This window comes from Hippocampus zosterae, chromosome 13 (genome assembly GCF_025434085.1).
Source record: "Hippocampus zosterae strain Florida chromosome 13, ASM2543408v3, whole genome shotgun sequence".
Lineage (NCBI taxonomy): Eukaryota > Metazoa > Chordata > Actinopteri > Syngnathiformes > Syngnathidae > Hippocampus > Hippocampus zosterae.
The window spans coordinates 21,108,932-21,128,407 of NC_067463.1; the positions used below are offsets into that span (position 1 = coordinate 21,108,932).

Here is a 19,476-nt window from a genome sequence, read left to right on the forward strand (position 1 = left end):
CTGGAGCCTATCCCAGCTGTCTTCGGGAGGTAGGCGGGGGACACCCTGATTCGGTTGCCAGCCAATCGCAGGGCACACAGAAACGAACAACCAATCACGCTCACACTCACACCTAGGGACAATTTAGAGTGTTCAATCAGCCTGCCACGCATGTTTTTGGAACGTGGGAGGAAACCGGAGCACCCGGAGAAAACCCACGCAGGTCCGGGGAGAACATGCAAACTCCACACAGGGAGGCCGGAGCTGGAATCGAACCCGGTACCTCTGCACTGTGAAGCCCACGTGCTAACCACTGGACTACCGGGCCGCCTTGTACTGTAAATAAAAAGCCATATTTTCCCAGTCCTGGCTGTATTGTGTACTGTCCTTTTTGGAACAGGCCCGCATGCTAGTCATGTGGTCCTTGGGACCAAAGACGCTGTAGAAAACAAATAACAATGACTACACATTTGGAAAGTGACAGTCAAACAAACAAGGAGACAGATACAAACTTGCAAAAGAATCGAATTTACAGACAGACAGAGAGAGAGAGAGAGAAAACGGAACTACTTGGGTGGAATAAACAAGACTTGCGAATATGCAAACGTGGCTTGGAAAAGGCCCAGGATCATGTAAGGGCAAAGACAAATTTTCAGTGACTACAGAATTCAATGCACTAACCACCGGGCCACCTTGGCTTGAACAAAAATAAGAAAATATGTGATGAAATAGAATGATTAATGTTCGATTTAATTTTCGTTTTCATTAATCCATTTGGCAGTTAAATTATTTGGCTTTTATGCATTATTATTATTATTGTGTCAGTTGGCAGTTGGGTTATTTTGCAACGACATAGAGCAGGCATGTCCAAAGTCCGAACCAGGGGCCAAATCCGGCCCGCGGTGGAATTTCATCCGGCCCTCGGCCCCCGTCATAAAATCAGTGCCGTCTGGCCCGCAGGTTGGGCGCAATGGAACACGTGTTGCATTGACTGAGGTCTCGTAGACTGGCGAGTGATGTTTCATAGAGTACTGCTTCCCTCTAGTGGCTAAACGAGTAATAGCATTCACTAAATGAGTAATAGCATTTAGACACTAGAGGGCATCACATCACTCCGTGTTTATATTGACTGATACGTCATATTTCAAATTCCTGTTTCAAATGAACCAAAAGAAATTCTTAAGATTGTTGAAATTAAAATAAAAATGGAAATGTGAAACAGACTGGCTTACTAAAATTTGTTGAACAATATTGTTGTTCAATGTAAAGAATGTCAGCCAAGGTCGGCCCCCCGACATTTTACCACATAAAATCTGGCCCCCTTGGCAAAAAGTTTGGACACCCCTGATGTAGGTTGTTTGTACTATTTTTTTGAATTTGTTTTTGAACTCAGCAAGTGATTTACTCATTTTTAGGTCCGTTTCGAGATTATTCCATAGTAGAACAGAACTGTACAGAAGTCGACCCTGGTGTTATTAAAATTTATGGGGGAAAAAAAGATACAAGACATCACGCGCAATTTCAGTTAAAGGGGCGCTTAGGACAAAAGCATTGGGCACAGAACGAACCTCCTTGCACTGACGACCGTACACTGAGAGCTCCGTTTTTGCCAAACGTCACTGTTGCGGCAGCGACAGCGTTAAAAGCTGGAGTCTCCACCTTTTATGTAAAATACGCGTGGCAGATGCGGCTCAAGGCGGGGAGAGGTCTCGTTGAATGAGGCGGTAGGTGGCGAGGGGGGGTGGTCGTCATGGACGTGTAGCCACGCTCACAAGAAGAGGAAGGAAGGAGGTGTGTGGGTCGCGCTCTCCTGTCGTGTATTTTCATCTGTTCGTTCCCCCCCTTTTGGATGGAATCATGTCACGAGCGTCCCGGCCTTGCGAAGACGGCATCAGCGTAAATACACGGCGGCGATAGGCGTCTGCGAGGCATACAAGAAATGGGTGGTCAGATCACGCGAAATGCTTTGTACGGTAAGGAATCGACTGTTTCATTGCAGGTTTCGTGATAAACGCGTTGCCATATGAAGCGGTATTACAAAAGGGTGTTGTCAGGTAGCGCGCCGATACAGTGCCGATACCGCGCGAGATGTGGCTCCTGTAACTGAAGATTACTCTATTAATGGTGACATTGAAGGTGGTTTAAACTGTAAAAGTGTTTGTCGAGTCGGTCCTGAGGCATGTTTTGGTGTTTCCCATTGCCTTGGAAATGAGTGGTGGGTTTCCCCCTCATTAATAAACAAAGGGCGACTGTGCTTTGAGACAAACGTCAATAATTTTTTGGACACTATTCAGGGCTAACAGTGAGGTGGGAACATCCGTCTTTATCATATGACTGATGAACTGAGCCTATTACAAAACACTTGGTGGGCATAATAATAATAATAATAATAATAATAATAATAATAATAATACATTTTATTTGTGGGCGCCTTTCTAGAAACTCAAGGACACCTTACAATAAGCAGTTAAAATCACGAGTACAATGTTAAAAACAACATCAAATAAGATAAGAAAAAAATACAACAAAAATAACTAAATAAATAAATAAAATTTATGGTCTGAGTGAATAGGCTTGTCGAAACAGATGTGTTTTGAGGCTGGATTTGAAATGTGTTAGTGAGTCTGAATTACGAAGGTCAGCTGGGAGTGAGTTCCAAAGCTGTAATAGCAGAAGTCGTTATTTATTTATCTTTTTGAGAATATGTCATAATCTTATGTTTGGCCCAGTATCGTTTTTAAGGACCACTCTCCCCAAAGTACACTTCACTTTCATTGTGGAAGTCATTATTGGCCCCTTATCGACCAATGTGTTTGGTAAAGCAAGAACATTTGTTTCGTATTGCAATAATAGGAGACGTTGTGAGTAAAAGGGGGAGGAATTGATAGGTTGCTACTTCTTTATTTTCCTTTTTTGAACCTGTATGTGTAAGCGCTCAATTTACAGGTGTCAAAACTCGAGTCCTCTTATGTGGCTCGCAAAAGCAAATAATGTTTGGCAACTTCGATGATCCCTTTAAAATATAAGATAAGATAAGAAAACGTTATTAGTCTTGCAATGGTGATCAGACATTTCAAATTCTTGTGTGTCGTTGGGACTTTGCAATCATTTTTAGTTGCGCTTTTTACAGAAAATGAATAGTTGAACAAACTATTATCCTTGACTTTTGATTTCAAAACCCATCGTTTTGTTGTGGAGACTGTATGTCATAATATAATGAAATGATTATGGATTTATTTGGTTTAACGGGACTTGGGAAAGCAGTAATGACAATATGGCTTTCCAAAATGATTTTGACACCCCGAGCTTAATTCATTACCTAAAGACTGGGCTGACTGCTCAACTTTCTCGTGGTGATTTCGTTGTGTTTCAGTTGTATGTTTGTTGTGTATTTTGACCTTCACGAGTGTTTTTATTTAGATGAAAATTATTTACTGTGTTTGGTTATATATGGTGGGCGGCCCGGTAGTCCAGTGGTTAGCACGTCGGCTTCACAGTGCAGAGGTACCGGGTTCGATTCCAGCTCCGGCCTCCCTGTGTGGAGTTTGCATGTTCTCCCCGGGCCTGCGTGGGTTTTCTCCGGGTGCTCTGGTTTCCCCCCACAAAAATATGCGTGGCAGGCTGATTGAACACTCTAAATTGTCCCTAGGTGTGAGTGTGGGTGTGGATGGTTGTTCGTCTCTGTGTGCCCTGCGATTGGCTGGCAACTGATTCAGGGTGTCCCCCGCCTACTGCCCGCGACCCTGGTGAGGATCAAGCGGTTCAGAAAATGGATGGATGGATGGATGGTTATATATGTTCAAAACGAAAAAAAATAACCTCCCATCCATCACCTCCCCCTTTTTACTTGACCATAAACCTATCAAAAGAAACAACATTAACTCATTCACTCCCAAAGACGTTTTGAAACGTCTTTTCAGACTTGGTCTAGAATTGGCTGGTACTGAATGAGTTAATTCCACAAAGGCAACACACGATGGTAACCATGCTTCAAATTTTTTGAAATAATCTTGGAACAATCAACGGCTCCATTTTAGTGAGCCTTGATAAAGCCTCTTGCAGCTTTTATACATTTACACCACCTGGTCACTCTAATTAAATGTCACGTTCCGTATTTGACAGCAGGGGGCAGGCGTTCTTACTTTGCCGCCTGCACACCTGCCACCCATTTGTTGGTGATTGCACCTGTTATATTTTGGCGCTCCGGCAGTCGACTCACTGCCGGAGTATTCCATGCCGTGCCATTGCTATCGCCTATTCATTCTCGCTTAGATATTACCTTAAATGACTATTGTCTATTATTGCGTTCCTTGATATTCCGCTCGTGAGTGATTATAGTATTTTGCTTAAGAACTTTCTCCTTGGCGTTTTTTTCGCAAGCGTTTTCTGCTGCCTCGTTATTATTTCCTGGTCTTCTTTTTGACCAGCGTTTTCAGTTGTCCGTTTAGACGGGAATTTTTGTGTTAAAATAAATCTCATCTTTTGTGACAAAATTCCTTTCTGTGTCTGCTATTTCGGGGATCCACTTATCTCCAGTTAGTTGCGCACGACGCGATTATTCTGTCGCTTCGGGCACAACGTGACATTAAAGCCCCAGCATGAATCCAATTAGTTAAAGAAGGACAGACTAAGACAGAGGGAGATTTAGCGCCTTCTCACTGGGATGCATCAAGGTCAAGCATCTGAGTGAAACGTCAGCATAGTATGTCAGTCCTGAATGACTTGATTATGGTGTAAACAAATTTTCAGTTTGTTTCAGAGCAGAATGTAACTTCAGGCCTTTGTTCAAAAATGAGTAAAAGTTAGTTTCTTCTTAATTGCTTACGTGGGACTTGTTATCAGCTGCAGCGCAGATGTCCCAAAACTGAAAATTGTCTATTTAAATATAGTCAGAGTTACATGTGAGTGATTTGTTCAAAATCCGAAACTATTTTATTAGCCCATGATTAGGGCGAACACACTATGCAGAAATGACACAAAAACAGTTAGATTTGCGTAAATCACAACAAACACATTTGCTCACAATGAACGCAAGACAAGGAAGCGTCACTTCATCGTGTAAGGAAGCCAAGAGGAGTCAAGTCGCTTATTCGGGTTTGCGCAGTTCGGTGGAAAAACTGGTTTTCGGTCATAATCCGAGGCATAAAAATCTAGAATTTTCTGGTCCAAAACCGATCTGGTCGAGAACAGAGGCGTTCGAAAACCGAGGTTTGACTGTACAAGTTTATTATAAATAACATTCGAGCCTGAATAAAACATGAAAGGTCATTGGGAATTTTGAGTATAGCTTGATTTTGTTCATGATATCCATCAATCAATCAGTAACATAAAAATGAGGTTGTGTCGATGTGTGGCTAGTGTCGATCGATGTAGCTGGATTGCGGGGTAGGCACATCGATACGTTGATGAAATGGACGTATTGTTACACACCTAATAAATATGTATATCAATGTGTGTGTCTGTGTAGTTGAAATAATGAAATGATTTTAATAATAGTGATTCAATATGACAATCTGTATGATATTGCAAAACCATGCAATATGGAAGTAGAATACAGCGATAACATTTATTGCGATATTTACCATGTACCTGAAGAAATGCTTTTTTTTTTTTATGATCCAGTAAAAAAAATAAAATAAAAATCACGAGACAAAATCAGCATTTACTGACTGAGGCTCATTGAGAGCAACGCAGAGGAGTGTCTTCCTGCCAGACAACATGTAGAAGAGCTGATTTTTAAAAAAAAATATGAACGCGAAATTGTTTACTGTTGCATCAAATCCGAAAAGAGTTCTTTCCGCGTGGCTTGAATGTGATTGTTCGTGGAGGAAATCCAGCAAAGTTGCGCCACTCAAAGAAGAGAAAAAGTAAAATTTGAACATTGGAATCAATCGGGTGGCAGACATTTCTTCACAAATGACTTTGTGAAGTTTGGAGATTCTGTGACTGATTTTATTATTATTTTCGTCCCATCTGCTCTTTGTGAAGATTCACATTGCAACATTTACCGATCTGCCTTGAGGCGAGCTCGTCTCTAGCTTGTCTCCAGTGTTAACAGGTTGTATTTTCAATTAGATGTATGAAGTGTATCAATATGCAACATACAGTATATGTACAGCCGAATGTTGATGTGTGTAGGACTGGTTTTTATTTGCAAAATTTGCACCACTGCAGGTGGTGTATCTGGTTTAAGGTAGCAGAACGCAATCTTTGATGGGTGGGTTACATAATTGTGTCTGCCAGTGTGTGTGGGAGCTGTGCTTCTCTCCTGCCGTTTTGCCTGAATGTGGGCCAGCGTCTGAGGCTACTGAGAGTGTCAATATTCTATTTGAAATCAACTACATTCACGATGTACTGTAAACACTTATTAAGAAGCAGGAGAATAATCATCAATCAACGATTTTGATATTGAAATTGATGACGAATAAACACAATTATTCATTGACTTCAAAACTCACTTAAAAGAACAAGCACAAAATAAATGACTACAAAGTATAATACTACTATGTTAAAATATGTAATATAATAGCAATAAAAAATATTAATATGCCTACCTCCTGCTGTGACCACCTTGTCCTCGTAGGAGTAGTCTGATATACCGTATTGGCCCAAATATAAGACTAGTCTAGACCCTGAATATAAGACGACCCCAGTCTTATATTCAGGGTCTAGACATTATACCCGTTCACGCCGCTAGGTGGCGCCAGATATCATTGAAGCGAATGCTGAACTTGACTCGCCAGGCCAAAGTGAACCCCTGTCATGAAGAAGAAAAATAAAAAATAGCGGTAAGAAAGAAAAGAGAAGAAAATAATAGAAGAGATAACAGAAAATGGAGAGACGTAGCGACAATCTGGAGAAAAGTGGGTCGAAGATCGGCCAGGTTAACTGGCACCTGAGGAGAAGTTATGATGTAATTTAAATTTCAAAAACCAGAAGCTATTCATTTACGAATATGATTGCACTTTAGTTTACATATTTAAATGTTCGGATATTATGATTTGAATGAGGCAAAATAACATGCTTTTTCTCTCAAATATATTGTTATCATTTGTTTCTGATGTACTGGAATTATTTTCTGTATAAAAATTAATTTGGTGTTTAAAAAGTATTTTTTCAAACTTGAGTCTTGAAAAAGAGGGGGTCGTCTTATAATCAGGGCCATTTTATATTCGGGCCAATACGGTAGTACATGCGTGAAGATAACTCACCGCCCGTCACTGATAAATATACCTACGAGCAGTGCGATTTGGAGCAGTCTAGAGCTAACAAAGCAGGTCATGAAAGAAATGGAGAGATCTGGTCGTTCCTTGATAGGGAAGAAACAGGATGATAAGGGCAATTTCGTTATCAGTCTTGCAGTCTGTCAATGGGTGGTTTTAGACTGTGAAAGATTGCTGAAATATTGACATGACCAATCCATTTAAGATGATGCGGCTTTCATCTATCGTATATTCAAAAATGCCAGTTCTAATTCAGTATTTATTTAGATCTGAAATGTGATGTAAAAATCCATTTTGACTCGCTAAAAATAAAAATAGCAACGTTAAAACAAAGATGTTTTTTTTTTTTCATTTGAAGAGGTTGAAATAGGATCCTGTTTGTGTCCTGTAAAGCATGTTTTGACTGGATTTGCTGTCGAAAAGCGGCGCAAGACAACGGCACAGATGCAAGGGGTTGCTAAGGAACATGAATTCACACATAGCAGCTGTGCCTCTTTAGAACTCGGTAATGCATTCAGCTCAATTTGCCCTGCACCATGTGCCCCAAATTCATTTGCTCTCCTGTGGCTGTGCCAAGACAAAAGGCTTTTAGTGGATACCCGTGCAGGATGAAATTTCCTGAATAAATACAAATGGCAGGAGAAAATCTGAATCAAAGAAGGAGAAAGAGTGCCACGTAATCCGACGGTCATCGGTCTGTCTCCGATATCTGTCACTGCCATTTCAACGGTTTTTCAATCCACACAAATCTATGTAGGATCTGTTGAAGTTCAATGATGATCTTTGCCTATGAAGCACCAACAGTAACTGTGTTCAATGTGTTTACCCTTTCACTTTAGCAGTCAATTTCCCAAGCGTTTTGGGATTTACCGACACCGATGCCCCAGTTTTCTCATTTTCATATTCTGTTCCAGAACAATTAGCAACGGAGGCAGCAATAAATATTTAGTCTCCTTTTTCTTATCAGTGTCTTTTTTTTTTCTATCGCCATAACAAATTGCACAATTTGTTTTGAGTTTTGTGGCTTTTATTTTGATAAATGCCCAATGTGACACATAAGGCTTTTGTAGCCAGCGGTGTCCATAAGAATCATTCATTCATTCATTCATTTTCCGTACCGCTTGATCCCTACGAGGGTCGCAGGGGGTGCTGGAGCCTATCCCAGCTGTCTCCGGGCAGTAGGCGGGGGACACCCTGAATCGGTTGCCAGCCAATCGCAGGGCACACATAGACGAACGACCATCCACGCTCACGCTCACACCTAGGGACAATTTAGAGTGTTCAACCAGCCTGCCATGCATATTTTTGGAATGTGGGAGGAAACCGGAGCACCCGGAGAAAACCCACGCAGGCCCGGGGAGAACATGCAAACTCCACACAGGGAGGTCGGAGCTGGAATCGAACCCGGTACCTCCGCACTGTGAAGCCGACGTGCTAACCACTGGACTACCGGGCCGCCCATAAAAATCATGCAAGTCAAAAATACTGCACTAATTTCTCCAATGCATGGATGCCCCATTTTTCTTTATGGAACACAAAAGAGTGCCAATGCAGTGAGTGGGGTGGATCTTAAGCAGCACATACCAGGGAGACTTACAAACAAAGCCTTGTCTTAAAATAGTCAGTACAGTTACAACATAGCATGACAGTCAAACTAAACACCATGCACTTATTTAGATTTATACTATTTTTAGTGTGCATTTGCTGTGTTGCTCACATTCAGATATACTATGATGTGTCCATAAGAAAAGTGGCATATTTCTAATATGCACTATAAAGAGGTGTCAAATGATCGCGTTAATTGCGATTAATTAATTACAGTACATTTGACGTGTAATTTTTTTTGGATTGCGTTCATCTAAATTTTAATTCATTCATTCATTCATTCATTCATGTTCCGAGCCGCTTGCTCCTCACTAGGGTCGCGGGGGGTGCTGGAGCCTATCCCAGCTGTCTTCGGGCAGTAGGCACCCTGAATCAGTTGCCAGCCAATCGCAGGGCACACAGAGACGAACAACCATCCACGCTCACACTCACACCTCGGGACAATTTAGAGCGTCCAATCAGCCTGCCATGCATGTTTTTGGAATGTGGGAGTTAACCGGAGCATCCGGAGAAAACCCACGCAGACCCGGGGAGAACATGCAAACTCCACACAGGGAGGCCGGAGCTGGAATCGAACCCGGTACCTCTGCACTGTGAAGCCGGCGTGCTAACCACTGGACTACCGGGCCACCCCTGTCTCAAATACAGCAGAAAGTAAATGGCTAGTACTGCATCTGTCCAAGTCTGTTGAAAACCCATAAAATACTTTATAATGCCACTTTTTCTTTGATCTTTTGATTTGCCTCAATAATGTAACAAATTTTAAATGAAAATAGGTACTTTCTCGGTAATTTTTAAATGAGCTTAAAATGTAGATTAATTAATGACAGACCCTAATTAATTAATCACACTTTTTTTAATCGCTTGACAGCACTACATGTAATTTAATTTTTTTGTTATACACATTGATTTGAGTGACTTGTCTTTTCCTCCAGACTCCCTCGGTGGCCCTTTCCCATCCACATCCCACCGCTGTCATCACAAACACAAAAGATGTCTGCCTATCCAGTGTGGAAGTGTTTGTGGTCCCCTTCCAGCCAGTCCACTTCTCTTTCACCCCAATGCGAAGGGTTCCCAAATTGTCATGGACCTTGCCCAGAAGATAGTCAAGAGGCAGGGGAGTTTCTGCAATGCCATCACTTTCAGCAACAGGCCCATAGCCCTGTACGAGCAAGTCCGACTCAAGGTAATCCATTTAATATTTGGCTGGATGATAAATCTGTTTGAAAAAAACTAAACTATTTGAATGAAGTGCAACAAGGAAACACAGAAGACAGGAACTTTCAAAATCATGTTCAACCGCTATGCAACTGAATTCACTACAAAGACGAGATATTAAGTATTAAAAGTGATGAACTTTACTGTTTTAAGCAAATAATCACAAACATAGAATTTTGTGGCTGCAACAAAAACCCAAAAAGCTGAGACACGATCATGTTTACCACTGAGTTACGTTTTATTTTAACAGCATTGAATTAACATTTGTGAAATTCCTCAGTTCCACAAATCTTTGAAGCTTTGACGCGTTCCCATTCTTGCTTGATGAAGCTTCAGCTGTTCAACATTCTGGCGTCAACGTTGTCGTATTTTACGCGTCACACATTTTGTGTTTATTTCTATTCCAACATCACCTTATAATGCTGTCGCAAATCTGTTTTCTTCGTGGGCAAAGTCATCTCAAACTGCTTAAAGTTCAATTTGTCTTGGATTATCTTCGTACTGACTGAATTAACTTTTTGGTGCACTTTCAAATCACTGACTTCATAAAACGCTTTTTTTTCCCCTCCCTGTCAGATTACTAAAAAGCAGTGTTGTTGGAGTGGAGCTCTGCGTCTGGGGTTCACCTCCAAAGATCCCTGCAGGATCAACCCAGACAGCTTGCCAAAGTACGCCTGCCCAGACTTGGTGTCCCAAAGCGGCTTCTGGGCGAAGGCTCTACCTGAAGAGTTTTCTAATGAGGGGAATGTTATCGCCTTTTGGGTTGACAAGAAGGGCCGTGTGTTCTACCGCATCAACGAGTCCAGCCCCTTGCTATTTTTCAGCGGCGTCCGAACCAGCGAACCCCTCTGGGCTCTAATTGATGTTTACGGTCTGACCCGTGGAGTGCAGCTGCTAGGTAAGCTGGTTTATCTGGGTTAGCAACTAACTAAAATCTCGCTGCCAAGAGGCTATATTTTTACTTGTTTTTAATCATTCAAAGGTGTTTTCCGATGGTTTTTACGTAAATGCGACCGTCCCATAGGTCATAGGTGTCAAACTCAGATCCTGGAGGGCCGTTGTCCTGCATGTTTTCCAAGTCTCCCTGATGCAACACACCTGATTCTGATAGGCATTCAGAAAAACACGAGAGAGCTGAAACTTATGGAGGGGTTCTAAAATGGCCTAAATATCATGACGTCACCGGCTGATAATTCTCAGGCATTGCAGCAATAATAAAAAAACGTTTTGATACCTTAATCTTCACAATTTACATATTTTGCACCATAGAGACCCATTATAATTCATATTTTTGAATGCATCGTAAACCTAATGTGTATACATGCATTTCACGCGATTTTTACGTCAATCGCTTTGTTTTCGCTTGGACAGATGTAAGCATACCACATTGTTGGGTTGAGGTCATTCCAATTGTGCAACTTTAGGTGGCGTCAGAGGATCGCAAACGAGTTTGCCTTTTTGCAGGAGGCTTCAAACCAATGCATTTTACATGAACACGTCCGGTCGGGATTGTTAGTCGGGCTTGCTTGGGACCTCCAGACACAATTTTTTTTTCCCTTTTGCAAAAAATAAAGAATAAAAAATCCCAAAGAACTAATGAAGACTATATATGTATGGATAGCACAGATGCCTCTGAACATTTTGAGTGTTTAAAAAAAAAAAAAGAATGTTTTTATAACACAAAATACATCCTTACAAAAATTGTAAAATGCGTAACTTAAGGCCGCGGGGTACTCACGTCAGCTGTGTGCTTGGCCATCAATTTATTTAGAGAGCAACGTCACATCCTCTGTGACGTGTGCCGCGTTAAACTCGTGAGAAAAAATGTCATCCCGTTAAAATTCATTTAAATTAATGCCAATAAAAACACGCTAAACTGACAGCTCTAACAATGGAAGTCCACAACCGTTTTAATTTTAGAATCGGATATGCATTCAACAGAAAGGAAAGAACTTGTATTGGGTATGATGTGATTTTTAATCGTGATCTTTGATATGGCCATGTGTCAGAAGAACTGACGCTCAAAAGCCGACTGTTCAAAGCCATCTGGCCTGATGAGGGAATGTGAACTTAGCCTTTGCCAAGAATAAAGAACATCGCAAGCATCTAGAACAGGCATGTCCAAAGTCCGGCCCGCGGGCCGGTCGAATTTCATTCGGCCCTCGGCCCCCGTCATAAAATCAGTGCCGTCTGGCCCGCAGGTTGGGCGCAATGGAACACGTGTTGCATTGACTGAGGTCTCGTAGACTGGTGAGTGATGTTTCATAGAGTACTGCTTCCCTCTAGTGGCTAAATGAGTAATAGCATTCACTAAATGAGTAATAGCATTTAGACACTAGAGGGCATCACTCACGAGTTAACGAGACATCACTCCGTGTTTATATTGACTGATATGTCATATTTCAAATTCCTGTTTCAAATGAACCAAAAGAAATTCTTAAGATTGTTGAAAATAAAATAAAAATGGAAACGTGAAACAGACTGGCTTACTAAAATTTGTTGAACAATATTGTTGTTCAATGTAAAGAATGTCAGCCAAGGTCGGCCCCCCCGACATTTTACCACATAAAATCTGGCCCCCTTGGCAAAAAGTTTGGACACCCCTGATCTAGAACAAATTCCCCCTTTGACTTTATCCCTTTTCTATGACTACCCCTCCTCCACTGTCATTTTATTTCACCTCACACATGTATGACCTAATTGCCTGGCCTGGGAAATGGAGGAAATGTTGCTGTTTTTTAACTTATATTTGATGTTGTCTTCCCATGAATTACTACTGAGAGCCCAAAACTTCTATTTTGATCTATATTGCCCGTCGGCTTTCTTAGCTGAAGATATCTGGGCCATTTCCTTTGTATTTGCTCTCTGTTGTTGTATAACCTGACCTAGTGTAAATCTCCTAATATCTTCCATTTCATTTTTTTCTGTCTTCACATTTGCTGACATCAGACAATACCCTCCCGAGAATCTGGACAAAGATAACCCCGTTGCGCATGCGCACATCTATGTGTGTGTGTGTGCGTGACATAGTAAATCCCCTCTCCCACCCACACTTCCAACACTGGCTCACACTCCTGACATGTTTCATCTGCCCTGGCGAAAAGATCTTACTAAGCCAACATCCCTCTCCCCCATGTCCCCATGTACAGCATTAGCTTGCCATTCCCTAATCAAAAGCATTTACTGTGTGAGCCAAAGTCCGTTAGGGCCAAAATAGACATGCTGCATTTCTCCTCCCATCAACCCTGGCGCTGTGTCTTATGTGTCGTGCTTACAGTGGATTAGCCTGCCAGGTGGTTTATTCTTCCAATCAAAATGGCTGTGCTGGGGGCGGGCGGGCGGGAATCGCAAGCCAAATTGGTTTTAATTCTTATTTCAATGAAAGGGTTTACTTGTTGTACCTTCCATCCTTCCTTGGTTCACGTGTAACTGAACACACACTGTCGTGGTACTGACAAGTTGCACAAATGTGGCATGAATACCAATAGGCACTGTGAGATTGGACGATTAAAAAGGACCCACGGGCCAATAGGACAAAGGGATTGTACCCTAAAAAACGCAGGTGCACCATCATTGATGGGCAGCAGCTGGTGAAGCCACAAAAGAACAAAACACACACACACACACACGCACACGTGCATACATTTTCAAGAAGAAGAAGAAGAAGAAAAAACCTTTATTAGTCTCACAATGGAGAAATTCCCAATTCACAGCAGCAAAGTTATGAAAGTAAGAAGTAGAACAACAAAATATAGGAGCTGCTGGAAAGGCAGCCACTCTCACGGCGCCATTTTGAAGTCAAAATAACAAAAATAACACAAGACAACACATAGGACACACAGTCGTTCAATCTTCACCAATTTTCTGCATACACTTTGTTGTCTGAAGCAGTTCTAGATGAAAGAGGAGAGGATCAAAGTGTCCTTTCTCCAGTGGATCAGAGACGTCATGCTGAAAATGTGCACACGTCTGCTACAAGCTGAGTTTTGAAAGCAAACACAAAGCTGTAGCATCCATTGACGAAAAGAGATTAGTTCACTTCTCCTGTCCCACGTAATCCGCTTCAAACTCCAAGCCGCGACTCCCAGCTCCAAATCCGCATCGGCACTCCGCGCCAACGCTCCTTTCTTCTCATCGTCGGCTCCTCAAGACCTCCATCCATCCAGCCGCAGACCGTTCAACAGCACCGATCTCTCCGCTGAACAAAGCGGGGCTGTGAAAAATGCTGCCCATTACAGGCGCAAGACACAAGCGCCCCAGGACTGTCCAGCAACAAGTCAAAACAAGTGGTTTGTGATGTTTTAATACTTGCACATGAGTTATGAGTTTTACATCTTTCTCGCACCTTTATTCAGGATTTACAGCCATTTCTAGCAGAGTAGTTTTTTCAGGGGCTCAGTAATATCGTTCAGCACAGACCTTGGCATATCTTTTCCAGTCCAATTACTGCCTGAAGTCTGCATCGCTCAAGTGTAGAGACTTTGGCTTGATTTTGGATTTGATGATTTTTTTTAAAGCACATTTTTTTTAGCATAGTTTTGAAATTTATTGGGCTTAACTCCTTTAAAACAACAATGTCCCGTTCAGTGGCGTGACCCACAATCCTGGTCATTGAAGCCAAGAGCTTTATCTGGAGTCAGACTCTTACGTCCGGATCTGATAGAGGCACCCAGACTCGACCAGTAATGAGAGGCTCTTCAGAGACAGACAGGCCTCTTGCCCCAGTTGCTCTCAAAATGGATCCCTGATTCTATCTACTTTCTGCAGTGTGTGTGTGTGTGTGTGGGGTGGGGGGTGCAAGAAGTCTTGGCTCGTTTCCTTACTCTGTCTACCAGCCTAATTTTAACCACCACTGAGCAGGACACTGAAGAGAGCGCAAGCAGAGTTGTTATTTTGAGCAATCATGTCACGTTCTTAGATGAGCCATTTTATCTCTGCTGGAGTAGTGCCAGTGTGTGCTCCTGTGTTCTCGGCCAGAAAATTGATGGATGTGTTGTGTGGCTTGAAAAAAAAAAAGTCAGTTAACCTCTCACCTCAGCACATGGACGAAGTTTATGTTTGCACTGATGCATTACATGGCAATGTGCTGCGTGCACTCTGCGCAATACGAACTATAGCAGTTTTGAAACTGTTTTGAAGCAGTTTTGAACTGAATCGCGTTTTGAAGCTTCACATACAACTTTTTTTCAACGATGGTAGTCAACGAAGACGTGCCTTCCAACAGAAATAGAATGTGGGTGATAATCATGAGCAATGTGTGGGTATATTGAAAGGCGAGGCTCATTCAATTGAATGGGCCGGCGTGGCGCAGGCTGCTTGTACATTTTTCAAAGCTTCACCATTTAATCCACCGGTAATGGTGAAATTATAAATCTGGTCATGGTATTGTTCGAAAACACAATATGTGTATCGTATATACTAAACAGCGGCCCAGTAGTCCAGTGGTTAGCACGTCGGCTTCACAGTGCAGAGGTGCCGGGTTCGATTCCAGCTCCGGCCTACCTGTGTGGAGTTTGCATGTTCTCCCCGGGCCTGCGTGGGTTTTCTCCGGGTGCTCCGGTTTCCTCCCACATTCCAAAAATATGCGTGGCAGGCTGATTGAACACTCTAAATTGTCCCTAGGTGTGAGTGTGAGCGTGGATGGTTGTTCGTCTCTGTGTGCCCTGCGATTGGCTGGCAACCGATTCAGGGTGTCCCCCGCCTACTGCCCGGAGACAGCTGGGATAGGCTCCAGCACCCCCCGTGACCCTAGTGTGAGGATCAAGCGGTTAGGAAGATGAATGAATGAATGTTATTGATCTAAATTGCTTTTTCCACCTCTCTTTTCAGACAGTGAGATCGTTCCTCTCGACTGTTTGCGCCCTCGTTCTTTCACAACGGTGCGCTCCTCCTCCTCTCTCTGCCGAGGGGCGGACGACTCCCGTCTCTCCGTTAGCCTGTGCGACCTCAACGTTCGGCAGGAGGAAGGAGGCAACTCCCACGCGCACCATCACACCCTCCACCTGGCCTCAACCTCCTCCAGCTGTCCGATCCCCCAGAACTCGCTCAACTCGCAGCAATCATCTTTGTTGCCGTCCGTCATCGAGAGCGATCTCCACTTCCACCAGTTGCGCGGCGCCCATATCAAGACGCTCGATGAACAGACCGTGGCGAGATCCGAGCATTCGCGGGAGGAGCGCACGCTCGTCTTTACCAACCGCCCTCTACAAACCGGAGAGTGTGTGTACATCAAAGTCACCAAATCCAGTCCGGCCCGCTCAGGTTCCTTGTCCTACGGTGTGACATCGTGCGACCCGGCTGTGCTTCGCCCCAGTGATCTGCCATATAATCCGGAGGCTCTCGTGGATAGGAAGGAGTTTTGGGCGGTGTGTCGGGTGCCCACCCCTCTACAGAGCAGTGACATCCTTGGCTTCTTGGTCAACCAAGAAGGGGAGGTCATATTAAGCCACAACGGCACCAACGTTGGCATGCAAGTCTGCGTGGACAACTCGCGCCCACTCTGGATGTTCTTCGGCCTACATGGTGCCGTCACTCAGTTGAGAATTCTGGGTAAGCATGAGCGTCATGCAATCACATTTAACACAAACACGGGTTAGACGGGGATTATAATGTTTGTTCAGCGTGCTAAAATAAAAAAAGGATTATTACAACGCTGGGCGGCCTGGTAGTCCAGTGGTTAGCACGTCGGCTTCACAGTGCGGAGGTACCGGGTTCGATTCCAGCTCCGGCCTCCCTGTGTGGAGTTTGCATGTTCTCCCCGGGCTTGCGTGGGTTTTCTCCGGGTGCTCCGGTTTCCTCCCACATTCCAAAAAACATGGCAGGCTGATAGGAAGCTCTAAATTGTCCCCTTGAGCGAGACAGCATCCGCAGCCGCATCGTCTAGCTCCAAAGATTTGGCAGCATTTTTTGCACCCCACTTTTGACTCTGAAACTCCACTGACGGCATAATTAACTGGCGGTCTCTTAGCGTCCTACATTAGCGTTGCGATATGATTTTTGGAATGGTGTCGGTCGCCACTAGGATTGTGTGATCTGGCTAAAATTTAATATTGCAAATTTTTTTTCGCCAGATGTCTAACGATTTCTTTAATGATGCTACTGTGGGTTCAGTGAAAACTTGAGCGAAAAAAAAAGTCAAGTCAAGTCAAGAGTATTTCTCGAGCACTTTCAAACAGCCATCGCTGCATACAAAGTGCTGTACATGGAGCGATTTAACATACACAATAAACAGTAAGACGAATCGGTAATAAAGGCGGTAGAAAACACCAAGCAGTAAAATCAAGAACAAATCTAAGTCGTGCTGAGTCGAACGCCAAAGAATACAAGTACACAAATATCACAATGTATATTAGTCCATGGAGTAATCCCTCACAGACAACATGCTCCCTCCACCGTTAAATTACATTTTGGCTTGACAACTAACCAAAGGAGCAAACCACCAAAAAAAAAAAACTTGGCACAACACCAAATCAGAAACACTGTGTCTTCTGAGCAGCTTTCAGTGTGGAATCCGCAAGTGTAATTTTCCAACATTCTTGACGTTCCGATACGTAACTTCTCTCGTTCGATGCTGATGTATTGCCTTTTGTTGACAGAAGAGCAATTTGAATTTCAATGAAGGTGAATAGAAGCCACGTTGAATGTTGCTCGACATTCTACTGCACAAGAGGGGCCAGATTAAGCCTTCGTGACAAATGTATCAAGTCAAACCATGTTCTGTATAGCAGATAAATGCTGTCTCCGCTGATGCATCTTGTTTCTTTCCTCGTGCCCTGGGTGAATTTGTACATGACACAAACTCTGTCTCGGCCCCAAACGGAAGCGAGATGACATCTGCTTGAATCATTCTACCAGGAAGTGGACACTTTGCTTGACAGTGATGCCATCTTTTCCTGTTCTTTTTTTTTATCTTCTGTAGGCTCCACTCATGTTGGCGACTCACGGGCCGGGTCGAACCCCAGTTCGCCCTCCTCGTCACCACAAACTCCAAGTGCCCTGGGCAGCAGCAGCTCGGATACCGTTCTCAACCGAGGCATGTGCTTGGCAGCTTACGTAAACAGAAGCGGGGGGGGGGGGGGGGGGGGGGCTCAGTCGGCCCTCGGGAGACCTGATAGATTCTGAAATTGTCAGCGGATGACATCCTGTAGTAGTCTCGAAACAATGGCCTGCACTCGCTTCATCAGCAACCTGAAGCAACAGAATATGTGTGTGTGTGTGTGTGTGTGTTCTTGTAAAGCTTACGTGTGGGAACCTCCAGTGAGATCGTACATACTGTACATTTGAACCCCTGAAAAGGAGCATAGGTGCCTGTGATTTTTAAATTATTGAGCCTAGGGCGCTCTGGCGTTTTGTTTTGGGGTTGTTGTTTTTTTTTGCTTTGGCAGCATTTTGCGAGCATGACGTCGACAACTAGAGCATGCTAGGAATAGAGCTTTGTGTGCATCTTAACATCATATTTCTGCCTTTTGTCCAGGAACAACTCTGAATTCTCCAGTCAGCCTGCCCAAGTCACCCACATTTCCAACGGATCGCGGGCCTCGCTCCGATGAGTGCTCCATCTGTTACGAGAACACAGTGGACACGGTCATCTATGCGTGCGGACACATGTGTCTCTGCTATAGCTGTGGCCTGAAGCTCAAGAAAATGTCCAACGCCTGCTGTCCCATCTGCAGAAGGCAGATTAAAGACATCATCAAAACCTACCGAAGTACCTAAGAGCACACGATTGAGGACCGCAAACTCCCCAGAGTAGGGAATTGTTTCATTTTGAACCGTTTGTTGGTCGAATCTGAATCCGAACTCCAATTGGGGTACAGTACTGCTCGTATGTGCTCTCGCACAGAGGCAGCACTTGAAGGGAAACAAAACACAATACACGCCACAAGTGTTCCCACCTCAACACTCTGAATTCTGGAGGGGAACCACAAAAAACAACTTGATCAAATATTTCATTTGTTGAGCCATGCCCCGCCCCAAAGCGGGGACTGCGCTCAAATGGTCTGAATGTTTCTTTCTCAACACGGCGTGGAATTTAGTCAACCGGTGAACACACGCACAAATACACACACATCATGTAAGTCATCTCACTATGTCACACCTTGTGTATGCGCTGCTGAGGTCCACCTGGAAAGAAACGAGTCAGGCTCCAGCGACGCATCAATGAACAGATGAATCATTGACATTGTGCTGGTAATCGGTAGTGACGTGTTTTAGAAACGGTGCCGAGTTGACGCTTGTACTCGTTTTATTTACTGTTATCTTTATGCTAGTTCTACTTCAAATGGTGGTAGATATGTTGTTGTGCTAGCTAGCTAGCTAGCTGCTTGCTCTACAATGTGCTATGTTGCACTGAAATCGGAATCCTCGTGGAAATGCCCCAATGACAAAACCATACAATGCTACTTCAAATGGTGGTAGATATGTTGTTGTGCTAGCTAGCTAGCTAGCTGCT

The 19,476-nt window shown here is 43.5% G+C and overlaps 1 protein-coding gene and 1 long non-coding RNA gene across 3 annotated transcripts; both read left to right on the plus strand.

The window, feature by feature from the left end:
• The first annotated feature begins 1,650 nt into the window (after positions 1-1,650).
• On the plus strand, positions 1,651-19,072 carry neurl1aa (neuralized E3 ubiquitin protein ligase 1Aa). Of its 2 annotated transcripts, none has more exons than XM_052083784.1 (6): positions 1,651-1,952; positions 9,743-9,993; positions 10,602-10,923; positions 15,855-16,574; positions 17,944-18,094; positions 18,497-19,072. In XM_052083784.1, the coding sequence occupies exons 1-6, from the start codon at positions 1,919-1,921 to the stop codon at positions 18,738-18,740; spliced, it is 1,722 nt and encodes a 573-aa protein (XP_051939744.1). In that variant the 5' UTR covers positions 1,651-1,918; the 3' UTR covers positions 18,741-19,072. The 2 variants fall into 2 exon arrangements, with proteins under 2 accessions (XP_051939744.1, XP_051939743.1); XM_052083783.1 differs by having other exon boundaries at positions 1,653-1,952; positions 17,944-18,057; positions 18,499-19,072.
• On the plus strand, positions 3,724-7,162 carry LOC127612971 (uncharacterized). Its single transcript, XR_007966026.1, has 2 exons — positions 3,724-4,080; positions 4,571-7,162. It is a non-coding gene; the product is annotated as an uncharacterized LOC127612971 (long non-coding RNA).
• Positions 19,073-19,476: the final 404 nt, after the last annotated feature.